This window comes from Bombus pascuorum, chromosome 5 (assembly GCF_905332965.1).
Source record: "Bombus pascuorum chromosome 5, iyBomPasc1.1, whole genome shotgun sequence".
In the NCBI taxonomy this organism is placed as follows: Eukaryota; Metazoa; Arthropoda; class Insecta; order Hymenoptera; family Apidae; genus Bombus; species Bombus pascuorum.
Genome location: NC_083492.1, coordinates 588,404 through 613,206, shown reverse-complemented (window position 1 = coordinate 613,206; position 24,803 = coordinate 588,404). Strand labels below are relative to the sequence as shown.

General features: G+C 40.4%; 2 protein-coding genes and 1 long non-coding RNA gene across 5 annotated transcripts in view; 2 read left to right on the top strand and 1 right to left on the bottom strand.

The window, feature by feature from the left end:
• Positions 1–388: 388 nt before the first annotated feature.
• LOC132906705 (gonadotropin-releasing hormone receptor) lies at positions 389–10,930 on the bottom strand. 3 transcript variants are annotated; one of them, XM_060959122.1, is made up of 7 exons: positions 10,914–10,930; positions 8,728–9,084; positions 7,234–7,903; positions 1,739–1,922; positions 1,468–1,670; positions 1,014–1,129; positions 389–877 (listed from the first exon to the last, which is right to left on the bottom strand). In XM_060959122.1, the coding sequence occupies exons 3-7, from the start codon at positions 7,858–7,860 to the stop codon at positions 757–759; spliced, it is 1,251 nt and encodes a 416-aa protein (XP_060815105.1). In that variant the 5' UTR covers positions 7,861–7,903; positions 8,728–9,084; positions 10,914–10,930; the 3' UTR covers positions 389–756. The 3 variants fall into 3 exon arrangements, with proteins under 3 accessions (XP_060815105.1, XP_060815106.1, XP_060815104.1); XM_060959123.1 differs by lacking the exons at positions 8,728–9,084; positions 10,914–10,930 and adding an exon at positions 10,833–10,847; XM_060959121.1 differs by lacking the exon at positions 10,914–10,930 and having other exon boundaries at positions 8,728–9,665.
• Positions 3,467–4,233, top strand: LOC132906713 (protamine-like protein). The gene is made up of 2 exons (XM_060959139.1): positions 3,467–3,610; positions 3,684–4,233. Exons 1-2 carry the CDS (start codon positions 3,467–3,469, stop codon positions 4,161–4,163), a joined length of 624 nt encoding a protein of 207 aa, XP_060815122.1. The 3' UTR covers positions 4,164–4,233.
• Positions 10,931–15,645: 4,715 nt separating the features above from the next.
• LOC132906715 (uncharacterized) overlaps positions 15,646–24,803 on the top strand; it is a 350,670-nt gene continuing 341,512 nt past the window's right edge. The window contains exon 1 of the long non-coding RNA XR_009658031.1: positions 15,646–16,584. This is a non-coding gene — a long non-coding RNA (uncharacterized LOC132906715). The remainder of the gene's footprint in view (positions 16,585–24,803) is intronic.

Below are 24,803 nucleotides of genomic sequence, written 5' to 3'. Positions count from 1 at the left end.
CCGCAGTGTCTATTAATAATTAGTGCTACAAGAATGAATTATAGGATATCTTATTTTATGGTTAAACAATAGCTCTAGTTATCTAATGGAGAGTGCTTTTCAGTAACGCTTTTTCATTTCATTCGCACTGTAGAACGATTTCGATAAAATTTTCGACCCATCTGGTACGATGTGTTAAAAGTAAATGTGTCGGAGTTTTAATTTCGTCAAGCTTGTGCAAGCCACGCATTTTCATACCGTCTGGAGCAATGTGACAGCCTGCTTAACATTTTCGTTTACTTATAATTATAACTATTAACTAGTAATTTTGGTAGAAATAAATTTATTTTGGACCTAATAACAAATGTGTGCGTATAAGGCATGTAGCACGTAATAAAACAAAAGGAAGGAATTTATAACGTGGATCTTTTTTATTTATAATACTATCATATATGTAAATATTGTTTATGTACATCAATTATATTATATTACTGCTTATACTTAGTTCTTATACCGTTATTTTACTATTGCTATTTTCAAACACTTAATTCACATTTAGATACTCGACGTTTCGTATACAATGGCGATAGATGCAGCGTAATCTTAATTAATATATACTTAAGACTAAGGACTAGATACGACGATAAACTTTAAGTATAAATTTTAGTGATTACCGTTGATCATCGACGTACGGACGCAAAGAATATAAAAATGTTGAATTCTCTAACAAAAGAATACGACTGAATTTGTTGTAATTAATCTTTTCGTTAACTCTGATCAGATATTAGTATATAAATTATTTTTCGGTATAAATGGTGTTCGTGTTTCTCGCGGTTCTCGTTTGCCGTTACCTTCATAGCTGGTTGGCGTAAGTCTGCGTTGCGTGGTAGACAATTCTCTGAAAATTGCAAAACATTGTCAAATACATTCTATCCCTGGATGAATATATGAACAGCTTGTAGAACTATTTTATTCAGATACTAATGATAATAACTAGAAGGACGAGAATTATAATTTTTTATAATGTTAGTAACCTGTGAATGGAACGTTTCCTTCGCGGCCACAGATGAAACGCGCCATATATCAAAGGATTTACCAAACTGTTGGTCATGCCGAAAAAGAAGATCACGCTTTGTAATTCTTTACTGAGCTGAAAATATCAAAGCCTTTTATAATCGCTACGATTCAAATATTTACAACGTCTTAAAATATAAAAGTAATTGACTTTTAGTAAATTATATTAACGCATTGACTGTCGGGCCGAAGTTGCGTGGTCTTTCATCGTTACTGAAACCTTTTCTCTCAAGATTTGGACATCTTGCCGACGTCATTTGAAAACGATTTGGGCATGACGACAACGTGACGTCACGCATCTTCGGCAGCAAACGGGCCATGACGTTAACGTGACGTCATCAGCAGTCAACCTGTCAATCGGATCGACTACTCGCGAAGATCGTCAAGTAAACCTAATTAATTTAAACTATTTACGTGTTTGTCAGGATGCAGGAACATAAAAATGATCATCATCGTATAATACGGTGTCCACCAGATGATGAAAGCAGCTATAATAACGATGCTGATTCTCAATGATTTGGCTTTTGCTCGATGCATTAATTTTCTTCGGTTTATATTCCCATTTACGTGACGTATATCGTTATTGGTTAGCTTCAATTTAAATATCCTTTCGCTTCCTAAAATTATTTTGCTTGTAGCTTAGATCGAACGTACGGTTCATACGTAATGAGAATAGAATACTTACGAGAGATTGTGATTACGGTGGAAACGTAGGTAGCGACGAGTATAGCGAGAGGAACAAGGAACATGAAAAACAAAACGAAGGATCCGTAAAGTTGTTCCTGCCAAGGTTCCGTGTAAACTCCGTAGGTCACGCATTGTTTGAAATCTTCGATGAACGGTCCTTGAACTACATGGAATATGATAATCTGGAAATAATAAACATCATCAAATCCAAATGTAGCGTTTATAAATATATGCAAGCGCGAATATTCGATTTCGTTTCGCAATTTATTCTGTTACAGTTTCCATAAGCTAATCGATTAATATCGCGAGATTATTTCATTTATTTACGACTTGATAGTTGCCCAAGACTCTACGAAATGTACAATTTTATTTCCTCGAATTTTGAACATTAATATAATTAAACCCTTCATTTATTAATTTATTTATTTGCCTATTGGTTTGTATTTTCAAATTTAGTACGAGAAATTAAATATTTCTACAAAGAACGCACAAGGTGTAAAAAAGAAAAGGGTAAAAGCCAGCACAGCGTGATTCTATACATTCGGATCGGTAGAGAGATCTATAGTAAAAAGTCGGTGCAAATTAGACGTTGACATTCAAGATGAAGTTTATCTGCCTACACCGATAACAAGTGCAATCTGAATATTTTTGTCCAAGGGAACGGTGGAGTTACGCGACCTATAGTTCCATCGAGAACTTTTGCTTTTGATTTGACTTTGAACTTCACCGTCGAGATCAATTTTGCACGATCGCTTTTCGACAAATCTCCACCTATCCAAAGGTGTAGAATCACACTATGGTGGCTTTTACACCTACTTTTTTTTATACTCTGTACATAGGTACATATATATGTACAAATGTACGAAGCGTGAGAAGGACATTCGTCGTCGATGCTATGCGATTAATTAAGAAAACTTATAATCGTAAGTTGCACGCGTAGACGCTTTTTACGACCAACTTTTTACGATTCTCCTAAACCGTACGTTTTAATCGTCTCTCGCGTGCTCGGACGACCTCGATGGAAAAATTATTCATCGCCATTTTGACAAACGAAGCTACTTCGATCGTGCTCGAAACAGCATCGTTTATTTGTAAACGTCGACGCTCGTTCGTCGATCGTTCAATAGCAATGTGACGGAAGAAAATTTCGGCTCGTTGTATCATCTTAAAATTTCTTGTATTTAGTTAATTTCTGTGGAAATTGGAATCAACGAATCATGGATTAAAGGTTGCGATCCGAATGGAAGCGAGCTTACAAAGACTAAGTGGCGTCTAGATCGTCTGAACGCCAATTAATCGCTGCTGCCGTTAAGGTATTCCGCTTTTTCTGTTTATGCTTTCATACAATTTTTCTCCATGGCCGAGTATCAAAAAATAACTTGTCAAAGTTTCAAGATCCAACGTTTCGCGCAACGTTGTCAATTTTACGTTTATTCCACGTGAAATTGATTCGATAAATTACACGCGTAGAAGAAGCGCACGCAGGAACAAAAATACAATGTTTAAAGCGTACTTTGAAGTTACCTCCGTCTTAACCAGGTGTACAACTCATATGTTTTGCCTGTTTTGTTCGAGCGAACAAGTCTTACGAATAAGTCGATCAGCGTCTAAAATATATTTAAGAGACGTAGAAAAATGTGGCGTACCAACGAACAGAAAGATTCGCGTACGATTAAACATTTTAAAAATCGATCGGTTCGCTTGCAGTTGGAGAACGAATACAATCATGGTGAGCGATTCGGCAAAAATCCTTGCCCTGGTCGTCACGGCAATAAAAAATCTTCGCGAATTGAAAGGCTCGACTTCTCGAGAAATTTTACATTATCTCTCGTCCGTCTACGATATCTCACCAAATGTGGCGCGTCGTCAGGTTAGCAACTCTTCCCATCACGCATATTCTCGCGTATTTTCACACGTACATCGCGCATATCGTTCGAACGCAGATGCAGACCGCGTTAAAGCGCGGCGTCGCTTACGGTATCCTGAAGAAGAACGGGGGCTGTTACATTCTACCGACGAACAGCGAGATAAATTGCCAAGAAATTGCCGAACAGGAGGTCAATCTACTGGACGTCTGTCGCAGAAATAGAATGCAGAAAAAATTGGGCTGCAAGTGTAAGAAGAGACGGCGTAGACGTAGAAGGAGGAAAAGAAGGTTCTGTAGATGTAAGCGGAGACGAAGGAGGAGAGTAAGAAGACGAAGCAGAGTTTGCGGAAGGAGGAGAAGGAGAAGGAAGAGGAAGTGTCGTTGCGGTGGTCTAGGAAAAAATCTAAGGAGAGGCGATCCAGATAGGACGAAACGGGCCGGGATGCCTCGTGCAGTCGAAAACTTTCCAAATGGAAGACTCTTCGAACCGGAGGCTTACGATTCCGCGGCCAGCGAGAAAACCTCTTTGTCCAGCATCACCTCGGCCACAGACTAGAAACGTTCATCCGTAGATATATCGTGGGTCGCTTTAATTTTTGCAAGATCTTTGCGTCGGAAGGTAGGATATGCCGAATACCAGGCTAGATGGAATTACTTTTCTACGTCTTACGACGTTCGAGATTCGTAGGTCGTAACCGGGCCGTAGTCGGAAAAGGCTTAGTTTTGCCTTAAAGTCCGAAGCGTTTCAAAGTATACGAGCTACTTCTTTTCGTTTTAGGTGTAAGACGAGCAGGAGCAGAGACGGCATGTGTCGCGACAAAGCGAAGCTTAAGACAGCAATTTATACGAGGAGCTTTCCCTTAGGGGTGTGTTCTTGTGTTTCGTAACAAATTGATAAAATGCTAAACAGCTGGGAGAAAATGGAAGATAGTTAAACGGATGGTTTAAAAATGGTAGATGGAAGGTGGAAGATCGAAACAAGTAGAAAGATATCAACGATTGGCGGAGTATTCGCTGTATTTGCTGTATTTGCCGTATTTGCCGAGACAATATTTATAAAAGAGCGAAGAATAGATAAGGTAGAAGGCAGAATTTAATTCGAGGAAAAAGAGATACCTTACGGTATCGTATCAGGCGTATAAAAGCGTCTATTTATACATTTTAATATATCGATATGTTTTACAGTACCGCAAGAAAAAATAGTAAATTCGTAGTGGAAGAACAAGATTAAATTATCATCGTACAGGCCAGGACGGAAGATCGAAAGGGTCAAGATATAGGTTACAAAATGTACGAGATCTTTCCAAGATGTGTCATTTTTACAAGCGTTTATATATTTGCGTGCATTCGGTTTTTCTATTACCATTTTTATTTTAGAGTGTTCGTTTTTGCGTAGATGTTATATTATAGGACATGGCTTTGATATTTTCTCGTGTCTCATTTACTTTGTAACGAGAGGAAAAATATACAAATTATACAGTTAAAGTTGCTTCTAATACCACTAGCAAATATCGGTAATCGTCTCCTCGAATATTTCAGCGCTAATCGAACATTTTCTTTCCATAGCGTTTTTTTAAACGCAAGACAACTCGTTGATTTTTATACGGTCTAGCATGTATCGTTATTTACATTTAGCGTTTCTTCGATCCTCCTGAAATACGTCATTCGTATATTTGGTCTTTGATTTACAAACGCATTGGTACATCTCGATTTACGTATTCGAAGGAATAACCGAAACGGTAATGGAATTTTATCGAAATTGATTCGGGACTGATCTAATCTCACTCTTAATACCTGTCTCACACCATCGTTATACGTATATAGGTAACATTCGCAATTAACAACGAGTCTCGATGTAAGAACCGTATCAAACTCGTGGAACTTAAATTTCAAGTGGCCAGGATTTTTAATTAAATTCAGCGTTCAGAATATCGATTCGAACTTTTAAATCAATTTCTCCGACGTTTAAAACAATTTCTTCTTCGGCTTCTTCTTTTAATTAGTATAAACGTTCATTTTTCATGGCACAACGTAACATCGTTACGCTTCGGTTTTACTTTATCACGAATTTACATATAAATTTGAATTTTTTTCCCTGTCCAGACATCCGCAACTGTTTTACACGCCTCCATTCAGAATTTCGGTTTTATCGCGAAAGCGGCGCGTGATGTTCCGTGGTTGCTTCAGTTTCCAATTTCGATGCGATGTTTTCCAGCATTATACAATTTCTCTGTTCGGGCTCGCCACGAGTGCTTTATTCTCGGCTAAATTAAAAGCGCGACACTACGACACTCCGCGACGATAAATTGCACCGTATGCAGCTACAATAGAAAAAGTAATCGTCGACCAACTGGAATTGGCAAGGGACACGTTAATCGACACGCGCAGACCAACGAGCAAAGATCCTCGAGCCGAAAATTCAGGAAATTACGCAACTCTGCGAACATGTAGGGCATACGTAATTCTTTGTTGCTGCCCAAATTCATTCTTCAGCCTGATTTCGACTTTGCGTCGCGTCATACTTAAATCTCGTACATCGACGACCGAATCTTTTGTTTATCGGATTGATCTTTTTATCGAGATCCGATACGATCGAATACAAGTGGCAACTAATTTCGTAAGGATTTAATTTAAGTTAATTGAAGAGTTTTCAAGTTAAAACTCAAGAAACCAAGTTAAATTGAAAGTAATAATTATAAAGATATGATATGTAATAACTTTTATCGAGTGGCTCCTTTTGCTCCGATTTACGTAGCACGGAACCAATACTTTCATTATGTTTTACATATTACGTACGTATTCAGATGTTGCACGTAATTGATTTATACTCGATATTAACTTTGTAAAGTGTTTTGCATTTAACGAAGTTGTTATACGCATTAAACGAATTTATCTTCGCGGCTATTAGCAGATGTTAGCGACACGATACGCGTTCGATAAACGTCGAATCAATTCACGCTCATAAATGTATATCGAACTTAATATTTTTATAATTAATAGTCATTAGTAATTATACCTGACACGATACGATACTCCCTTTACTAAATCACTAAATAGCGTAATAAATCTTAACGATACATTTTAATGAACATGGACAGCTACATCTACATTCGTTTAGATGTAAATAAACGAGTTTCTTACTTAATTTGAATCCGTAGACTAGAATGTCACAAGTTACGTAAAAAGAAGAATCGGAAAAGCAGCTGGACGCAGACGATCGTCGCTTTGATCGAAATTGAATCGCTTCTGACTAAAGACACGAATAAGTCGCGAATCTCGGAGAACAAATTTTTATAAGGAAATAAACGGAATGCGTGTTCGAACGAAGCAAACGAATAACGTACGAACGCTACATCTTTCGATAAGTTACGTCCTCGTCGACTCGTTAATTAATCGAGACGATAGACTCGAGCTTGAAAAACGATTTTTTCTGAATTTTCCCGCCCGTAGTATCGAATTTCTTTTCTTTTTTCAAATCGATCGTATTTATTTACGACGAATGATCGGACATCCGTTCGAGGTACATACGTTCATTTGAATTTCAACGATTCGAACTGGGGCAAGGTTTCGCTAATGCAAATTCATCCCTTTGATTAATCCGAACAAGGCTTCGTGGCAACTCTTACCTGAGGCGATGCGAATATAAAGGACAGTATCCACGCCAGAACGACAAACTTGAGACACCTGTCAGCGGTATTCATGCCTTTCATCGGGTATCGTATAGCAAAGAACCTGTCCACTCCGATCAGCACCAGTATAAAGGTGCTTAGATACAAGCTGAACACTTGTGCGAATTTGAACAACTTGCAGGCGACGTTGCCGAAGATCCAAGCCACGGTGTAGCTCCACACCGCGTCCCCTACCATGCAGAACACCGTGACCAACAGATCGGCCACTGTTAAATGCAGGATCAACGTGTAAATTGCCGACCAAGCGTGTTGCTTTCGTCGATTTATCGCGATAGAGTAGATAGTCGCGACGTTCGCCACGAAGCTGAGGATAGCGATCACGGAGAGCACGATCACTTTCATCACCACCACTCTAGTCAGCTGTGGAGCGTGATTCAGGCAAGTCACGTTGTTCAGGACGCCGGTGGAAATTAGTTGGGCGAATTCGCTTATGTTGCGCCATGGCCGAGCGTGAGGGGTGTGGTTGACGCCACGAGAGTGATCGGTGAAGTTGTCGATCAGGCCGTCACAGGCTGGTAACGCGTACGTGATATAGTCGATTGGTAATCCTACAGAGTTTTCCATCGTTCTTGCTATTGCGTTACTTTTGTCTCGTCGAGCATCGTACCTGTGAATCGTGGTTTTCCATTGGTAGCGGTGACCATGCTTTGCGAAATACGCGCCTATCGTACCATATACATATACGTGATATATCGTGAAGCAAAATATAATTTTATGCAAAGGTTGAAATAAACGTACGAATCGTTCCAACGCGTCGTCCAAAGCATTTTCACGTTTCCTGCCTGTATCGGTCAAATTTGAAACCAATTCGAAATCGCATATCTGGACGATCTATCACCGGAATATTAACGACGAGATAATGTCTCGCGATAATCTGAATCGGAAATTCGGATAATTAGTACCGAATAATCGACGTTCTACCATTATGGGATAACGAATATTCGTCGTCGAGTCGAATCTCAAAGTTCTTGAAACTCGAAAACTGACCACGGAATCGATCGTCCAATCAAACTCTACGTATATTATATGTGTATGCTGCTGTAATTATCGTTTTTGAACATTTTGAAGATTTAGGCGTAACGTCTCCCTTCTCTTTTTAACGACCAGGTACAAATTCCCTTGTATCGAGATTACAAGGACAAAAGGCAAAAGACGGAAAGCGTCGTATCGCAAATTTTAGGGAATACACTCGCGCGGCATTCGCAGGAACAAAAAATATCTTATAATATAAACTGTACGTTATGTGCGCGCGTATCTCTCGAGATACCAAAGTTTAAAATTTAAAACACGATACGTTGTAACTTTACATTCGCGAAAGATAATTTGGAATTTTATTCCACTTTACATTCACGAAGCTCGTAAATATTTTCTTCTCCTTTTTTTGACCGGTCGCGAAGCTTTGGCAGAAAAAATTTGCCAACGCGCACTTACCTCCGATCTTCGTCTTCTCCCAAAAACGATGGATTTTACCGAGTTTTCGCGCTTAGCCGAATGACCGCGCGTAAACGCTTGATTCGTATTAAAATTAAATTAACGAGATTCAACCGGCTATAGTCGCAAAGTCTTGTTGTCACCACCGTCTCTCTGCCGGGCTCTCGCATTTCTTCTATCCACCCGTTTTCATTCTATTCGCACTTCCCTTCGCCTTTTATCCCTCGACTTTCAGATTTACGAATAAACGACCGTTTTCTATCTCCCTCTTTATCTTCTTCTTTTCTCGATTATCGCGTGCTTATGAAAGAACGTTGCGATCGGGACGACGATCTTCTGAGCGAAATTGAACTGAAACTGTCGAGCGCGTTACGACTTAGCAGTACAAAGATGCTTATCTCTTTCATCTTTCGTAAAAACGAATTACGATTGCGAGCAAATCGAACGTATACGTCGGATAAATAAATGTTTGTATGTTCCGTTCGAAAGAAATTTGATTGTCAACGAACTAGTCGTGCAAAAACTGTCTGTCACACGAAAGAAATAAGAGGAAAAAAGAGATATTAGCAAAGTGAACAAAATCGTAAAGAACTGAAACCGATATACGCTTGCTCGACCGACTCTTGTTACGTACGTACTGATTACAATTTTTCACAAGTATTTTTCCTTTCATCGAAGGCGATTCGGTTTTTACAAAGTGAATAATCAATGAAAGCGAAAATGAATAATTAATGGGAATCACGGCGTTGATCAACTTCCTTTTTTCATTGTTTTTTTGCAATCGAGAATCAGCTATAAATAATTTATTATTTGCCGTTCGAACGTCGTTAATGTATCTTTGTTGCGAACGGCGAACGATGGTAAAGCGTTAGTCATTTTTGCAACAAAATAACGAGCGGATAAGTATTAATCGTTTCGCGTGAGAATACATCGAAGAGGGCAGAAAATATTTTCGAATATAAAGTTTTTGTGGAATAATTAAATGGAATTGCCTAAGTACTTGGAAGAGCGAGACGAACGAACGTAACGAACGTGTCATGTATCGAATAAATCTATTAACTTCACGAGCAAGTATTACATACGTACGTTTGTTCATCGATGTATGTACTTAAGAATCGTCGGTTGATTTACGTCGAGCGTATAATTTTCCAGACCTGCCTGTAGCGATTTAACGAGTTGGAAATATCAAAACAGGTTCTTTATGATTCGAAGGAAACTAACTATTCTGTTATAATTGATGGTTTTTAATTAAGCAATTAAGATAATGTATGTTGTTAATGAAGCGAATACAAATAACAAACGAGTTTTTAACATTGTATGTAGAGATATCTATTCTAGTATACACGTGCAGCTATATAGTTTATATAGAGTCTACATGTAAAGTTATGTTTCTTTATTTTGACGGCGATATTATGCAAATACCTACTTACCGTCTTACTTTAAACATTCTTCTCCTCTTTCGATACGACAAAGTATATTTTACGATGATACGGTAAAGTTTGTTTACAAGATGTAGCCATCGTACATATTTCTCTTCGTATCCGATTATTATACGTTGATACTGTTCGTAAACGACGTTATCGATTTGATCATCGTTTTATCCATTCGTTCAACTATTCAGATTTTACGTACATATTTTCTCGAATACCTATATTTTGATCGCGTGTCAAGTATTTGTAACAAAAGTCGTAAGACTTTTTTTTTTAATTTACAAGTCGGAGAGTAATCTTAATAGGAATTCGTAACGCTATTATACGCGGATGTTAATGTTGCCATATGGAAATTATTAAACGTTCGGTGAATATTTATGAAGGTCGATCGCATGATTTCACGGTTTATATTCAAGAGAGATCAAAATCGAAGAAATATAATCCCGTTAACTATCTGGCCGTGGTACGGCGATCGCTCGCAAAAGCATGCCGTGTCAGCCTAGCAATTAGAAAATTCAAATTGTAGAAACACAATCCGCCCTTGATCGGAATCTATATTCTATCGTAATTCTAATTTTAACGTCAATTTCCTATGTGTCGGTCGTTCAGATTAATTTATCACATTACCAATTCTCGTTTCCTTCGATATCGTTGCATAAAATCAATTTTCAATACCTTTATTTCTTACCCGATCCAGGTCTCTTGTTTGATTTATCACGGAATAGTCACTCACGGTTCTTAGAAAAAACTTGTTACCTTGGTCAATTTTAATCGCAGCTTTAATTTCTCTTACATCGATAAATTTCTCTAGTAATTTCACTTGTTTAACGAACTCGTTAACTTTGAAAAACTCTCGTTCTCTTCTCTGTTTCCTTAAATTTGCTACGTATAGAATCGATGTTTGGCGCGTTTTCGTCAAATACCAATTTATCGTTTAAATACGATTCGATTTCTTGAAATATCTTTCGTTGCACAATTTTTTACAGGTCACGATCGTATCGAAAACACGCGTGTCACTTTAACTTGCGTTTCGTTCCACTGAAAATACTCACTCTTCGCTTTAGTCAGAAATTTCAACGACCCTCGATAGACACAAAAACACATCTGCCAGTTGTTATTCGTCTGTTCGAATTTGTAGAAATCGTAATTTATTTCTTAATCACTGAAATAAAACTCGACTGCACGGAAAATGTCGCCCTTCCTTTTCTCGATATCGACGATTCGTTATCTCGTACACTTATATTCGACGCCTGTACTCGCTCGAGGATCGATTCGTTCTGTATCTCGTCTTTCGTTGCTCTCGGTTTTTCGTTCGATCGCATAACGCGATCGACGAAGAAAGAGAAGTGGCAACGTTTATTTAGCGCGTTGCTAATAGTATAATCACTCGACTAACAAAAACTACATCCTTTCTTCGTCCCCTCTCAAAGAATAATAATAATTTCTTAGAAAATATTACCATTAAATCGATGAATTTACGACACTCATCGTACGATGTCTGATTTTCTTGCACAAATTCATCAAACGCTGGTAAACGATGTAACTTTGAAGTTCAACCACACGTTAAATCTTAATTTCGCGATTATTACTATCGTGATGTTGGTATCATTATTATTATCATTACTATTATTATTATTATTACGAAACTGGACCGAGAAAAATGTACGATCTTCTGGTTCCAAGCGACCACCGGTTCGCTACGTGGAAATCGACTAGCAGTCGGAAGACAATGCCGTTTCGCCAGTGTTCGCCGGTTCTTTCGTCCCTTTTCTCGTTCTTTCGAGTCTGCCTGTTTTGTACTCTGTTCATTTTGCGTTCTACAACCATGTAAACGATTTAAATACGAATACGTAAGTAATGCATTATTCAGTTTTATTTTTTCCAAGGAATTCATTATTCTGTTATAAACTTCCATCGGCTTATATTTTTTACGGTGAATCCGTCGTACGGATCGTACCGATTCGTTTAACGCGATTCGCGTTACACAACACGGTAAAAAAGTTACGTACCTGTGTACGAGTGCATGTTTATATTTTTGCAGTGTAACGAGACGAGACGCGACCGTAGCAGACGATCGGAGCATGCACGAACCGAGTAAATAAAACAAAGATCGGAGCAATCGACAACAACGATGCGTTTATACGGATTTATGACACGGATTTATAATCGTAACCTCTCTACTTTTCGCTTAAGACCGCGTTTTCATCGAACCAACAACAAGGAGCTCGTTGTCCTATCTTGTTGCTGCGTGTTCAAAAGAGCACGCAACGAACGTCATCTCGAAGCAACGTAATCGGAAGAATATTTGAGCGACGAATATCGTATCGATTTTAAAGCGATATTTGTTCGCAGTAGCGAGCATATTGTTTTTCTTCGATCTTCGTCGCCTCGAACGCGAACAGGCAACGAACGACGACCGTTTCGAGAAACGCGGTACAACAGGAAAAAGTTGCTCGCCGTTGTTGCTTCGCTAAAAGATTGGATAGGCGCGACGCACGACGCTCCGTCACTCCTCCACGTGCAATTTATTTTGAATGGATTACGAGCGATACGAGCAGAATTTTTCCAGTACTCGCAAAATCTCACTCTAAATCTAAATAATTCCGCCGCGGTACTTCGACACAGATACTTATCACGAATTAAGTACATGTCGAAAGTTGGTCAGATTAGCTAGCCACTTACCAGCGAGACTCCTGTCGTGCTTTAAAAGTTGGAAGGAAGAAAAGGAGCGTCCCAGTTCCCGTGCACCGCTCTTTATCAATTTGCACGAGCAGACACGATCGATCGATCGAATTCTTGCTTCTGGAACTCTGCCCTTTCCACGCCCTTTGTCCACCTCGCTACGACAGTCGTTGTTTCGTTCTTTCTACGCAACTTCTCGTCCCTTGGTACGATCGACGACGGTAACGAAACGAAAGAAAAGAAACGAGAAGGGAAGAAGGAAGAATTCGATCACGCGATCGAGAGACACAGTGGTGTAAATTGTAAAAAATGATAAGGTGGGGGAACGGAGCGGACGCACTCGCTACGGATGGTGGTGTTCCATGGCGTGTGAAGGAATGCTTCGGACGTTGAGAAATGAGAAACGTGGTCAGCCCGAAGACAAAATCACCGACGATGCTATTTGGCTGGCGTTGCCGATGGAACGACGCGACGGACGGCGGACGGCGGACGGCGGACCGGCGGACCAACTCATGGTTTAAACATCGGTCCGGGCTTAATACGAACGAAAGCATAAAAGACTGTTGCCGGGGAAACGAGATCTAACAGAGGAAATTTTGGTCGACGAAGAATCGGAGAGGCGAAGGAAACGGCTGCTTTAAAGAAAGGGTCGAGAAGAAAAAGGAAGCGAAAGAAGGAGAAGGAGGAAAAGCGAGTTTCGTCGTTGGCTGATGAGCTCGTCGCTTGATTGGTCCGGTTGTAGAAGAGACGATGTCGAATCACGCGGAAGACGAAAGTCGAAGAGCGATCTGTTTGAAGTTCGAAACGTTAAACGCGTCGTATTCTACGACTCTACGGCAGGCCATCGGTTCACGACGAATCGATGCTCCCAACCATCTATTTTTCTCGTTATACGAATCTTTCGAGAAATTTTCCGGACAAACGACGAATTTAGCAGTAACGCGATATAATTTAATATTATTTACATCATCTTCTTCCGATAAACGAATCTATGAATCGAACGTTCATCGCGTACCTATTATATACACGTACATAGTACCGTATGTAATAGCGTAATCAAAGGAACGAGCATGAAAAAAGCAAAGTTGGCGAGTTTGAATCTAATCGCATACACGTTTAAACTCTCGAAAGCATGGTCCACGCGTAAGTCCGTTTTCTTTCGCGATTTAAAAACGTATAACGCTATCTTTCCAACGTCAGGATTCCTAGATAGCCAATTATTATCACTGGTAAAAATAGACGACGCTTAAAACTGCGACAAGTAGAATTTTATCACGAAATCCAAAAGGTGTTTCGTACGTACGTTTTTAACAAGTTTCTACGGTACGAGTGGAAACGGTATAAGAAACTGAACCGAACGGATCGTTTAACTTTGTTTCTTCCATTATTCATCGCGACGCGTCGTCCGCGAGATCTCACAATATACTAAACGCTCGTGGTTGCCTTCGCCTTGATGGAGAATCTCTACCGAATAACATGGAAACAAATAAAACAGTTTCTCTCTCGGCTTTCATCTCTGAAATTTTATTTAGGGCACGTATTTGTGTAACGCAGGCCAAAAACAGCAGACGAAGGAACAGAGAAACGAACAAACTGATCGTTCGATTACTAGCGTGTAATTTCATTACGTGCTATCCTATCGGTAGATCTTTGTTCCTAAGTATCGAGACAACGGCATCCTCTTGCACGGTTCAGTTATCGTTATTACTCGAATTTTACGAGTCGTACGAACGCGATACATCGTAACGCTTCTCTTACACCGGTAATGCAATTTTTCAAAGTTTCCTACGACTCACGTAATACGTATATACGTCTATTCAGTAGCATAATCGAATTAAGCAGCCGCGTACATAAAGAAACGCAAAGATCTTCTGTTTCTTTAATAAAATCACTCGTCACGTATTCTCGTATTCCTGATTCGCATGCGAAAGATGTCAGTGGATTCGCGAGGGAGCGTGGATCAGCCGACAGCGATGTAATCCAAATCCATGTGTTCTTTTGTTGACGCAGCGGCTTGCGCGGCTAAATCTTCGAATATACCGTGCTTGGTGTCGCAAAGCTTTAGCTTCGTCGATAACGGCCTCCTCGATAAAATATTTCTACTCGGTCGATCTCTCGTAAAATGTTATTCGCCTGTTGTTAACGTTGGTCACGTTTGTTCTTCGCTTTGCAATTCCATTTCGGTATCGATATTTGATAAACGTTCACCATCCAAATTTCATATAGTTCGCTTCGAGTTTCGTCCAGTCGAGCAGATTTTTCTTTTCAGAATAATTTTCCCATAAATCGAACGCAAAAAGGTTGAACGGAGAGATTTTTTAACGCGGCTGATCGTCATCGTATCGTAGCGGGATTAACGAAGAAACACAATGTTGTACATAGGTGCATTAACTGGCTGAAACTTGGTAGACTTGTAAAATTGGTGGTGGAAAAAGTAGCGAGGTAAGATACGATATCGAGGAATGACATTAAACGAATCCTTGGAATTCTGTTTCGTAGAAATACAATTTCACACTGTCGAAAGAGAAAAAAAGGAGAAAGAAAAAACAGAATTCGATAACGTGAATTGATCGAAGGAAATCGCGAACGGCTCTTAATGGGTTGATCGATCGACCTGTCGAAGTATCTTTCTACATAGGTCTCGACAAATTTTAACCAAAATTTTAACGTTACTTCGCATACCGACGGTATATCAATTATGCGACGTAATCGACGCCTATTTGCCACGATTACGGTATCGATAATTAGCCGTTAGCAGAGTTTTTCGTATTTCGTGATTCAATGTTCATCGCAATTACGGCGTAACGATCGACCGCGTTCATTTCCGTTCTCTGCTAACTCAGCTATCACGGAAACAGAAGTTTCGTCGGACGTACAACTTTCGCGACAGTTTCGTTTTTCTTTCTAATTTCTTTTCTCGTCGCCGTACCTTGAAATCGCCACAAATTTCAGCTTCCACGCCGGTTGAACGAGAGACAAACTTTTATACGACGTAACGTAGGTGTCGTAGAGATGCACAGACGAAGATCGTCAGTGTGCGAGGGTAATTAATTTCTCCTGTAATTCGTCAAAAGCCGAATACATTCGCGTTGGCTAACCAACTAAACGATAAAAAGCGTCGACTCAGCGTTCACTCTGACGATGAACGGGAATGTTTTTCCCGAAGGGATTCTAACGATGGTACCTTCCCGATCCTCCAATCTCCAGGTATGATTTTCAAACTTGTTTCAAATTTTACTCTTACGTATGCTCGCGACGGTCGTGTCTCGTTAAAGAAATTTCAAACAGTTTCGTACAACGCGTATAATATATCCATGACAAAAATTCTGTCGTGCGAATACCTTGTTCTTCGTCCGGATGATCCAACGTTCGTTCGCAATATCTCGTTCGAATCGCGAGGGTTTACACGAAACGTTGTTGTTTATACGCACGATTGAGAACTGGATCTATCGACGTTGAATCGAAGAAAGTTTCGCGATTTGCTAGCATCGGCCATACCCTGAAAACGTTTCCTCGTTTCGTTAAATTCGACCAACAACTTGGTCCAATTTAACTTCGTCTCCGGGTTCGAACGTACGGTCGAACGTTCCGTTTGTTTCGTTCGACCGCCAAGTCGTGAGTCGAGTATCTTACGTCGGACCATCGTGTCGCAACACGGAAATTAGACCGTTCCTTCAGTCGATTTCGCGTTCGATTCCTCGTCCTCCATAAACGATACCGATGCTGTTACAAGATGCCAGTTTCGGTATGTAAATCTTCGACGAACAACGCTATCCTTGACCGCTGAAACTATAGCGCTTCGATAAATTACGAGTATATTTGATTCCTTAGTGATCCTGTCGACATGTCGCGAATCCAAATCTTCCAGAATAGCATCGACGTACGTATATTCGATATTTGCTCCGTCTTTCTTTGTCTCGTTGTTGCATCGCGTGGGATGGTCCCTGCGACGTTCCACGTGGTGTGGCCGATAAGGCCCAGACACCGTTTCACAGACTCTCGATAAACCTAAGGAACCACCGTAAACAGAATCTTTTTAACTTAATCTCTAATTCTGCAAATATTTTCGGTTTATGGATGGTCCTTAAAACGGTCCTTAGGTTTATCGCACGCTGTTACAAGTTACGAAGAAAGCGGATATTTGTCTAACGGAAAAGCAGGTTTTTCCCATAAACAAGGACACCCACGAGCCACGTTGGCAGGAGACTTCCTCCTCATATTTTCATTTATTAACGTTGACTACAACCAATGGACATCGCGGATCGTTTCCTAACGAAAAATGTGAACAACGAATCCGCGTTCTTAGTTCAAAAGCCAGTAATAACACGAGATCGGACTTCGCTGTTTCTATGACATAGTTCAGTCATCTCGACTGTTTCTACGACATTAATTCGGTCAATACTCCGGAACCAAGTCGACAACTACCAAGTCATCGACGGATCAATCAGCTGCTTCTACTACGTTCGAGCAACGTCAACATATCTACACGGACTCGGTCTCGTCTATAGATCGGTCCGCTTCTCAACACTGATTCTCTAACTTGAGAACAATCAGCGTCACGCTACCGGGTCTTCACCCGTCAAAAACTCGTCTACAACACGTATACCGTACGAAACGACGTAACATTCGATTGTATTAAGTTGTTGAAAATATAGTTATCATAACCTGTCAATTGCAGTGTTATACCACATCAACCATCCCTGTTATCCCACAAGAAACAAGGAGATCGATTATTACAATCGTAACGGGAATTTACGACTCCCGTTGACGCGCTTCCTCGCGATAGCGTCTCCCCGCGATTGGAAGAAAATACACTCGTTGTTTCAGATTTTCTGCCAATTAATTTCTTTCGTTTCTGCTCTATCTTTGTCGTTACCCCGCGTCGATAAAATTGTAGTTTCGTAATTTTTTATCGTTTTTCTCTTGCAAATGCACGAATTTTCCGTAACTTAGGTAGAGGATCCAGATAAATTGAGAGCAAAAGGTGTTAAATAAAAGTTAACTTTTGCCGATACGCTGAAATTCGTGCCAACTTTCGCAATTTTGACTAATTCGCGTCAACTCGTTGCAACTTTCCTCGCCTCTAGCTCGCGATCAACGATCTTCTATGAAAGTATACTTTACGCAGTTTCTCCTTACGTTTCTCGTTTGTAGCGAAATCGAAATAAAATTTAACCTTTGTCAGCAATTTTTTAAATCGATAATTCTTTTTCCAACCAATACGATAAATACGAAGCTATAATTTAAAGGAGGAAAATAAAACGCGGATGTTTACTTTTCGAACAGCATTATCCAGACTATATTAATAGAACGTCGAATTCTACGGAATATTAACGAGATCATTTGCAAACCAGAGTCAAGCGAGTCACAACGAGAGCTGCAAAAGCCGTTTAAATAATACATAAACTCTAAAATATTCTGTTTTTCCGATCGCTTCACCGTCGTAATTACGAAACGATGATTCTGCTAGTTTCCACAATGAAGACCTTTATTTCTTCCCACCAATGTTTACGAGCTACTTGCGATCGACACGATTAACGATTTCCTCGAAAGCGCTATTGAAACTCGCAGATATTTTTTAATCGTTCGATCGTTCTGTCACCGTCGAGCCAATAACTGGCAACTTTTATCATCGATGGAACTTATGTATAAAAATATATTTAAACTTGATAATCTATGGGAATATCTTAGACGCGATAATAGATACGATATATTTTTCGCGTCGAATAATTTTTGTCGTCGGTGGAATTTTATCCAGGAGAAAGAAAATAAAGGAAAAAAAAAAAAAGAAGAAAACGAGAAAAACAGTGTCGTATTTACAATCTGAATCGTAAAATCATCTATTACGTACAAGTTGCGCTTCCATAAAAATTTCTTCAGAGAATATGGAGTTCTGTTTGACAAATTGTTCCACGTTCGTACGGTTTGATCGTTTAAATTGGAAATATAGAAGCAACTCGTACGTTGTCGAAATTTAGATTTATCACGAGACAATGATTGCATGGCGCGCGCAAATTTTCTGCAACCGATTTTCGTTTGAATTTTTCTCGTTGGCTCGTCGTAATTCAACACCTCGTACACCCTCTCCTCGAAACAGTCGCGATTCCGGAATCTGGCGTGCAACGTAACACGCCGCGGTAAATAATGATCGCGACACGACAACTCGGCTTCCCCGTTATTATTTACGGCCGCTTGGCCTCTCGATATATCCACGGTAATTAATAATCGGACAATAAACGAACCGCAATAGTTACCACCCCGGCCAGAAAAGCAACAGCCTCCTCTATATCAGCTTTTCGATAATTCTATTTTTTTCTCTTACTTCGTTTCTTTCTTTCTTCCTTTTTTCGTTAATTATTTCCTATTTTCTCTTGGCTTTCGCGAGAACAATTTATCGCCGCTTACTTCTGTTTATTCGTTTACCGTTAGTTTATTTTATTCTTTTCTCTTCGACCTTTTCATGGTAATTGACCGTCTCGTTATCGTTTTTCATCAGAAAGTAAAAATAACTATTGTTTCTACGATATTTATTAAAAAAGACACCGAGAAAAAGAACATGTTTTTTTATTACTCTTGGCCATCGTCAATTTTTATCAATAACATCGTAACAGAGGTAGTAGAGGAAACGCAGAGCGTAACCGTTACAAATTAAAACGAAGCACCTGAAAATTAAGCGATCGAGCCGAAACTATCGTTATCTGTCGATTAGACGATACCGGTTGAAAATTAATATATTTTCGACCCGTTGCGAATAAATTCGAATGTATTCGCGGATAAACGTTGTTGATTTTTTTGTATTCTTACGTAAAAGCGTCGTTAATATTTGCGAAAAGTGGCTGGTGGCACGCGTTAGATTTCACACGAATGCAATAAGTCGTAAGACAAGACCCTCTTATCCCTCTCTCTATTCACTCGCTTTTCACCTTTTCACCATATATGCACGTATGTACTTAGCGACTGTGCCTATCGCATCGACGGTTGCTTGCGCGACGTTATATCACGTATCGTGCGATCGTCGGGCCGTTTATCTGGCCCGGGCACACCGACTACGACAGGCTGGAAATATTGCGTGGAATATCGGGTCGCCGTTTATCACTTACCGTTCCGATTCGAACCTCGCAAATCCTTTTTTTAGCGTACCTTGATGCGAATCGATCGGCCGTCCATGCGTATTTGCGCGCAATCGATCGCCGCGTCGCATCGCCTCGATTAATTAACGAGCCTCTCTGTTCAAATCGATACGCAATGTCCACGCGTATACGGTTTCTTTTGTTCTTTACCGGATGGTGGATAATTTTATTTGAGAAGCGGCGCAGCGTGTCGCGTCGTCGTCGACGTCGAGTCGCTTGGCTGAATGTGATCTCCGTTTCTTCTTATTGCGCGGTACGTGATACGCGTCCGTTATTACGTCGACGCGTTCGCGAAACACGAGTTAAGCAAACTTAGAAATAACGCAATATTTCATACGCGTCGCACGTACGACGCAACCGGTCTGCGTTCTCTCGCTACGTTTCAGCGCCGACTTTTCCACGATCGCGCACACATGTCACTCGAGCCCGAGATAACGCGAAAACGATGAAAATTTGGCCACGAACGCTTCATCGATACCCGTGCGGTTACACGATTAAGATCGTATCGTGGTTACTAATGGGATAAATTTGCATCAGCGACTTTTATCGTTGCGATTATTCTCGTAGAACGACAAGAGATGCAAACATCTTCCCTTCTTCGTTGAAGCGTGTGCCGAGAGTAATACGGAAATCGAAGAGAACCTGTCGATACGATCGATCGATACCGTTTCGAAATTGGTGGCAAGGCGGCGAACGCGAATGTCATGGAAATTCGACGGTTTCTCGCGATCGATCTTACGATCTCGCGACAGTTTCGAAACACACAGTTTTCTACGACCAGCTTTTAGCTTTTATGGTTCGATCGCGCGAACCTTAAAACGACCAAATAAGAGCAGTAATCTCAATTCTGAATTTTGGAAACGGTTAATGTTGCAAATCTGAAAATCGAAAAAAGCTGAATGTACCTCTGCATAGGTACCGCTGATCGATAATTAATTGGTATCGCTCGACCGACGAATCAACGATCCTTCGATCTTTGTCGAAAATACGCTTATCGACGCTTATCTCGCCGATGCAATTTTATCTTCTTTTCTTCGCCGATTTCTTTTGCGATTTCATCGACGATCCGGTTATATCGTAACAAGCGGTATTTAACGAAAATGCCATCGGTACCTACTTCCATTACCAGTACGTTTACTTTTGTCCTCGATTGGCGACTTTTGTCCAGTTTAGCGGATCTCAAGGATGAAAAGTCACGAGTTGAATGAAATTGCGGCATTTTTAAACGCCGACCTCGCTATCTTGCCCAGCGCAGCTTGTACGAGGATGGTCCAGCGACGATATAACGTTGGCCATTTTACGCGCGGACTACATTCACGTGAACTTTTCGCGTATTTGCCTCGCATGCACCCGGACAGCTTTCCAACAGACGCTGGGAACGATCCTCTTTCGCCGGAAACGGGGACAAATTGTTCCAGTTCTCCGTTTTCCGGGTTTTCTTGCACCGTCCTTTACAATAGAGAAACGATCGGGTTACGGGTCGCCTGTGACGCGATGATAAAGACGGGGGTTGGCTTTTTTAGATGCATTCCCGGTCACGGTTGAAAAGCTAATCCGTGGTCTTTTTCCGTCGACTTCTAGATGGAGTTTGTCCACGACGAATGGCCACGTCTTTCTATATCTTTCGTCCCATATGGTTTTCAATTGAGTCGTGGTCCGTTCTCGGCAGATATATTTCAAACATTTTTCAAATATTTCAAACGCAGATTTTGCACGTTTAGCTCGATATTTCAACAAACGTCGATTCTAATATACGTTAGATTTCATAATAAACGTTGTTTCCGTTTTATATGGCTCGCGTTTAATGGTAAAGGTTCGCAAAAACTTGTTTCTATACGAGTCTTTTAGTAGCTAAAATAGGTCAACTTTATTTTTCGTAAATTTCTCATTTTCATTATTCTGCGTAATTGCTGCACGATCGATGTTCAATTTTTGAAGAAACAACGCGTACGTAGGTATTCAGGGTGACTCTTGAAGCCGAAATGAGACGAAAATCAGGAATAAGAAGATCGCGACGATTAAGAATCATTCAAAATATCCCTACACGCGAACGAGAGGAAACAGGCGGTCTTCAAGTGTCCCCGGAAGTAAAAGTCGAGGGGATTTAAATCCGAGGACCGAGCAGCTCGAAGCACGGATCCTCTCCGATCAATCTCATTTCGGCTTTAAGACTCGCCCCTTAAATTTCCCGACACCCGTAGCAAAACTCACGCTGTATACTCTTTACGACATTCGCCTTGAACGAAATACAAACATCGCGATATTTTCTCGCAACTACCAGCGATTCGAAAACATTCTTCGTCTTATCGTCGAAAGACACGGAAAAGTTGATCTCTCGAGGAGCCTAATCGTTGGACGTAAAATCTCTCGGAACGAGGTTTCGATCGTTTTATCCGAGAAAAATAAAAATCGCGTAATAAAAACACTTGGTTTATAGCCGATGTTATGCTCGAGTTTCGCCATTCGAGGACATCGTCACGTCCGGAAAGGAAATTTTCGATAACAATTTCATCGCGTTAAATCTAGGTAGACCGCGCGCAATAAGGACGTGCGTCGCAGACCAAGCGACGCTACGTTTCCTTCCCGTTCTTTCTGCTCGCTCGACGATGTATTTTTATTGCCGACAACGAACTTGGCTTATTAGATTACACGGGAAACCGGTTCCGTCGTCATTCTCGCGATAAAACCGCGAGTTCACTCCAGTTATCTTCGCACGATCCGTTCGAAACTTTCCTCTTAAAACATTCAAACAGCTTCTCGCGCTTCGTAGGCTGTCGTTCGGTTCGCCAATTTCCCTTTTACTCGCTTTTAATTTTTATTCCGCCCCGTGAAGATCGAGGTGGGTGGAAGAAGATGAAAAGCAGAGTCGGATGATGGAAACAGAGAGAGGGAGAGAGGGAGGGAAAGAGAGACAAAGAAAAGGGTAAGGATCGAAGAACGTGATTCATGAAGGTAAAAAGGAGGATGGAGATAAGGGGCAAGGTGTGTGCTTGCCGGAAGCGGCGGCATACGAAGAAAAATATTCTGTCTCTCGCATCTTGAAACGCGTATCCTCCACCGACATTTTTAAATGTGAACAAACGAGAATTTCATCCGGCAACGCGCCCTCCTTCGTTTCCGTCACGATCCGCCGCCTTCCCTTTTCTCTTGGAACTGTGATACGAAAAATCGCAATGTTTATTCCTAGCTCTAATAGTTTGCTTAAAAGGATCCGTATCTTTTTTTATACCGTACGATTTATTTGCCTGCCTCGTAAATGCATGTAAAAAATATTTCGATAATTCCTCGTCGAAGCTTGGAGTCGCGAACGAAACGTCGCGTTTTCTACAGGATATCTTGCCTTCGCGGACGCGGAATGCCTCGAACAGAGACTTGCAGAAAATTTCAAAAAGATCGTTACAGGACACTTACGAGAATCGCTGCGACGCGATATCCTACGGATGGCTCGGAGAATACTAGTATCTCGGTTTCATACGCGCGAGTATCTTTTTCAAAAATATCAAGAGCAGTATCGAGTAGCTCGATAGCAAATTTTATTTACAAATGTATCACGATACGGAATTTCGTACAGAAAGATAGATCAGGTTCGACCGAAGCAACGCCACGGATGTTGTCTCTTAGGATACGTTGTTCGTCCGGAAAGCGTCTTTAGCTTCAGAGAGCACACGCGCATCCATCAAAACGAAAGAGAACGCAATAACGAAAGAAGCAAGTTACAACTCCCCAGGTAAATCGTAGCGCCTTTATCGGTTCCTTGGCAATTGCTAGCTTCTATAAATTGTGTCTCGTTCGACTGCTTTTTCAATTTTACCAGTCCTGACCTGTTTAAAATTTTATCCACGAGAGAATGCCGATCCGATCCAGTTATATCGCTCGTGAAGATAAAGCCCGGATAAAGATAAGAAACGTATCTGTTGAAAGTGCAACGCGATACAGCCAGTAACGTAACCCCGCGATTCTCCTTTCGTTCGTTGCCTAACCAACGAGATACTTTCTTAGACAACTTTCCTCCTTCTTGCCGTCGTTTTATGTACTCTAGAACGTACTCTGCGATCGAGATGCGGTTCTACGATGAAATCTTCCAAACATCGTACAAACGTTGCAGGAGAATTGGAACGAACGTACTGCAGCTTTCTGCAGTTGACCCTGGATAAAATCGATCGTATCGTTGTTGTAACTTGCGTTTCTTACCACACATTTATCAACGTTAGAAGTATCACAGTGATTTTTCATAATAATCTTATAGATTTACGACCGTGCTTCTTTGCCATTTTCAATGATTCTTTGTAAAATATAACGAATATAAAGTATCTAGTAAAAGGTAACTTTAGCGGTATACATATATTTATACACGTAGGTATCACAGCGGTATCATATCGATATCGACACAAAAAACGTTTCTTTCGTTTTATAAGGAAATAATAGACGCACGATGTTTTTCGTTTTATATTAGTTCGTTGAATTATGCACGAATATAATGGTAGAAATAGAACGAAATGGATCACACCTAATTCGATAAAATAATATAAAACAGAAATTGTCGTTCATCTATTATAGCTTTACGAAACGAAAGAAACTTTTCGGACGATCTGATATTTTCCTCGCAAAGATCGTTATGTTAAACAGATCGATATGTTTTATTTAATTTGAAGAAACGCCGTCGAAAGTTAAAAGCTGGGAATTCTACAATGTGCCATTTTTTTCTTACGTTCTAATTTGAGAACAAATTGAATCGACTTACGTTATTAATTACCAATGTATTTCATGGAACTTACCTCGGATAAAGGATTTAAGAAGCTGACCTACATCGAGCGAGCTTCTACGTGGAATTGCT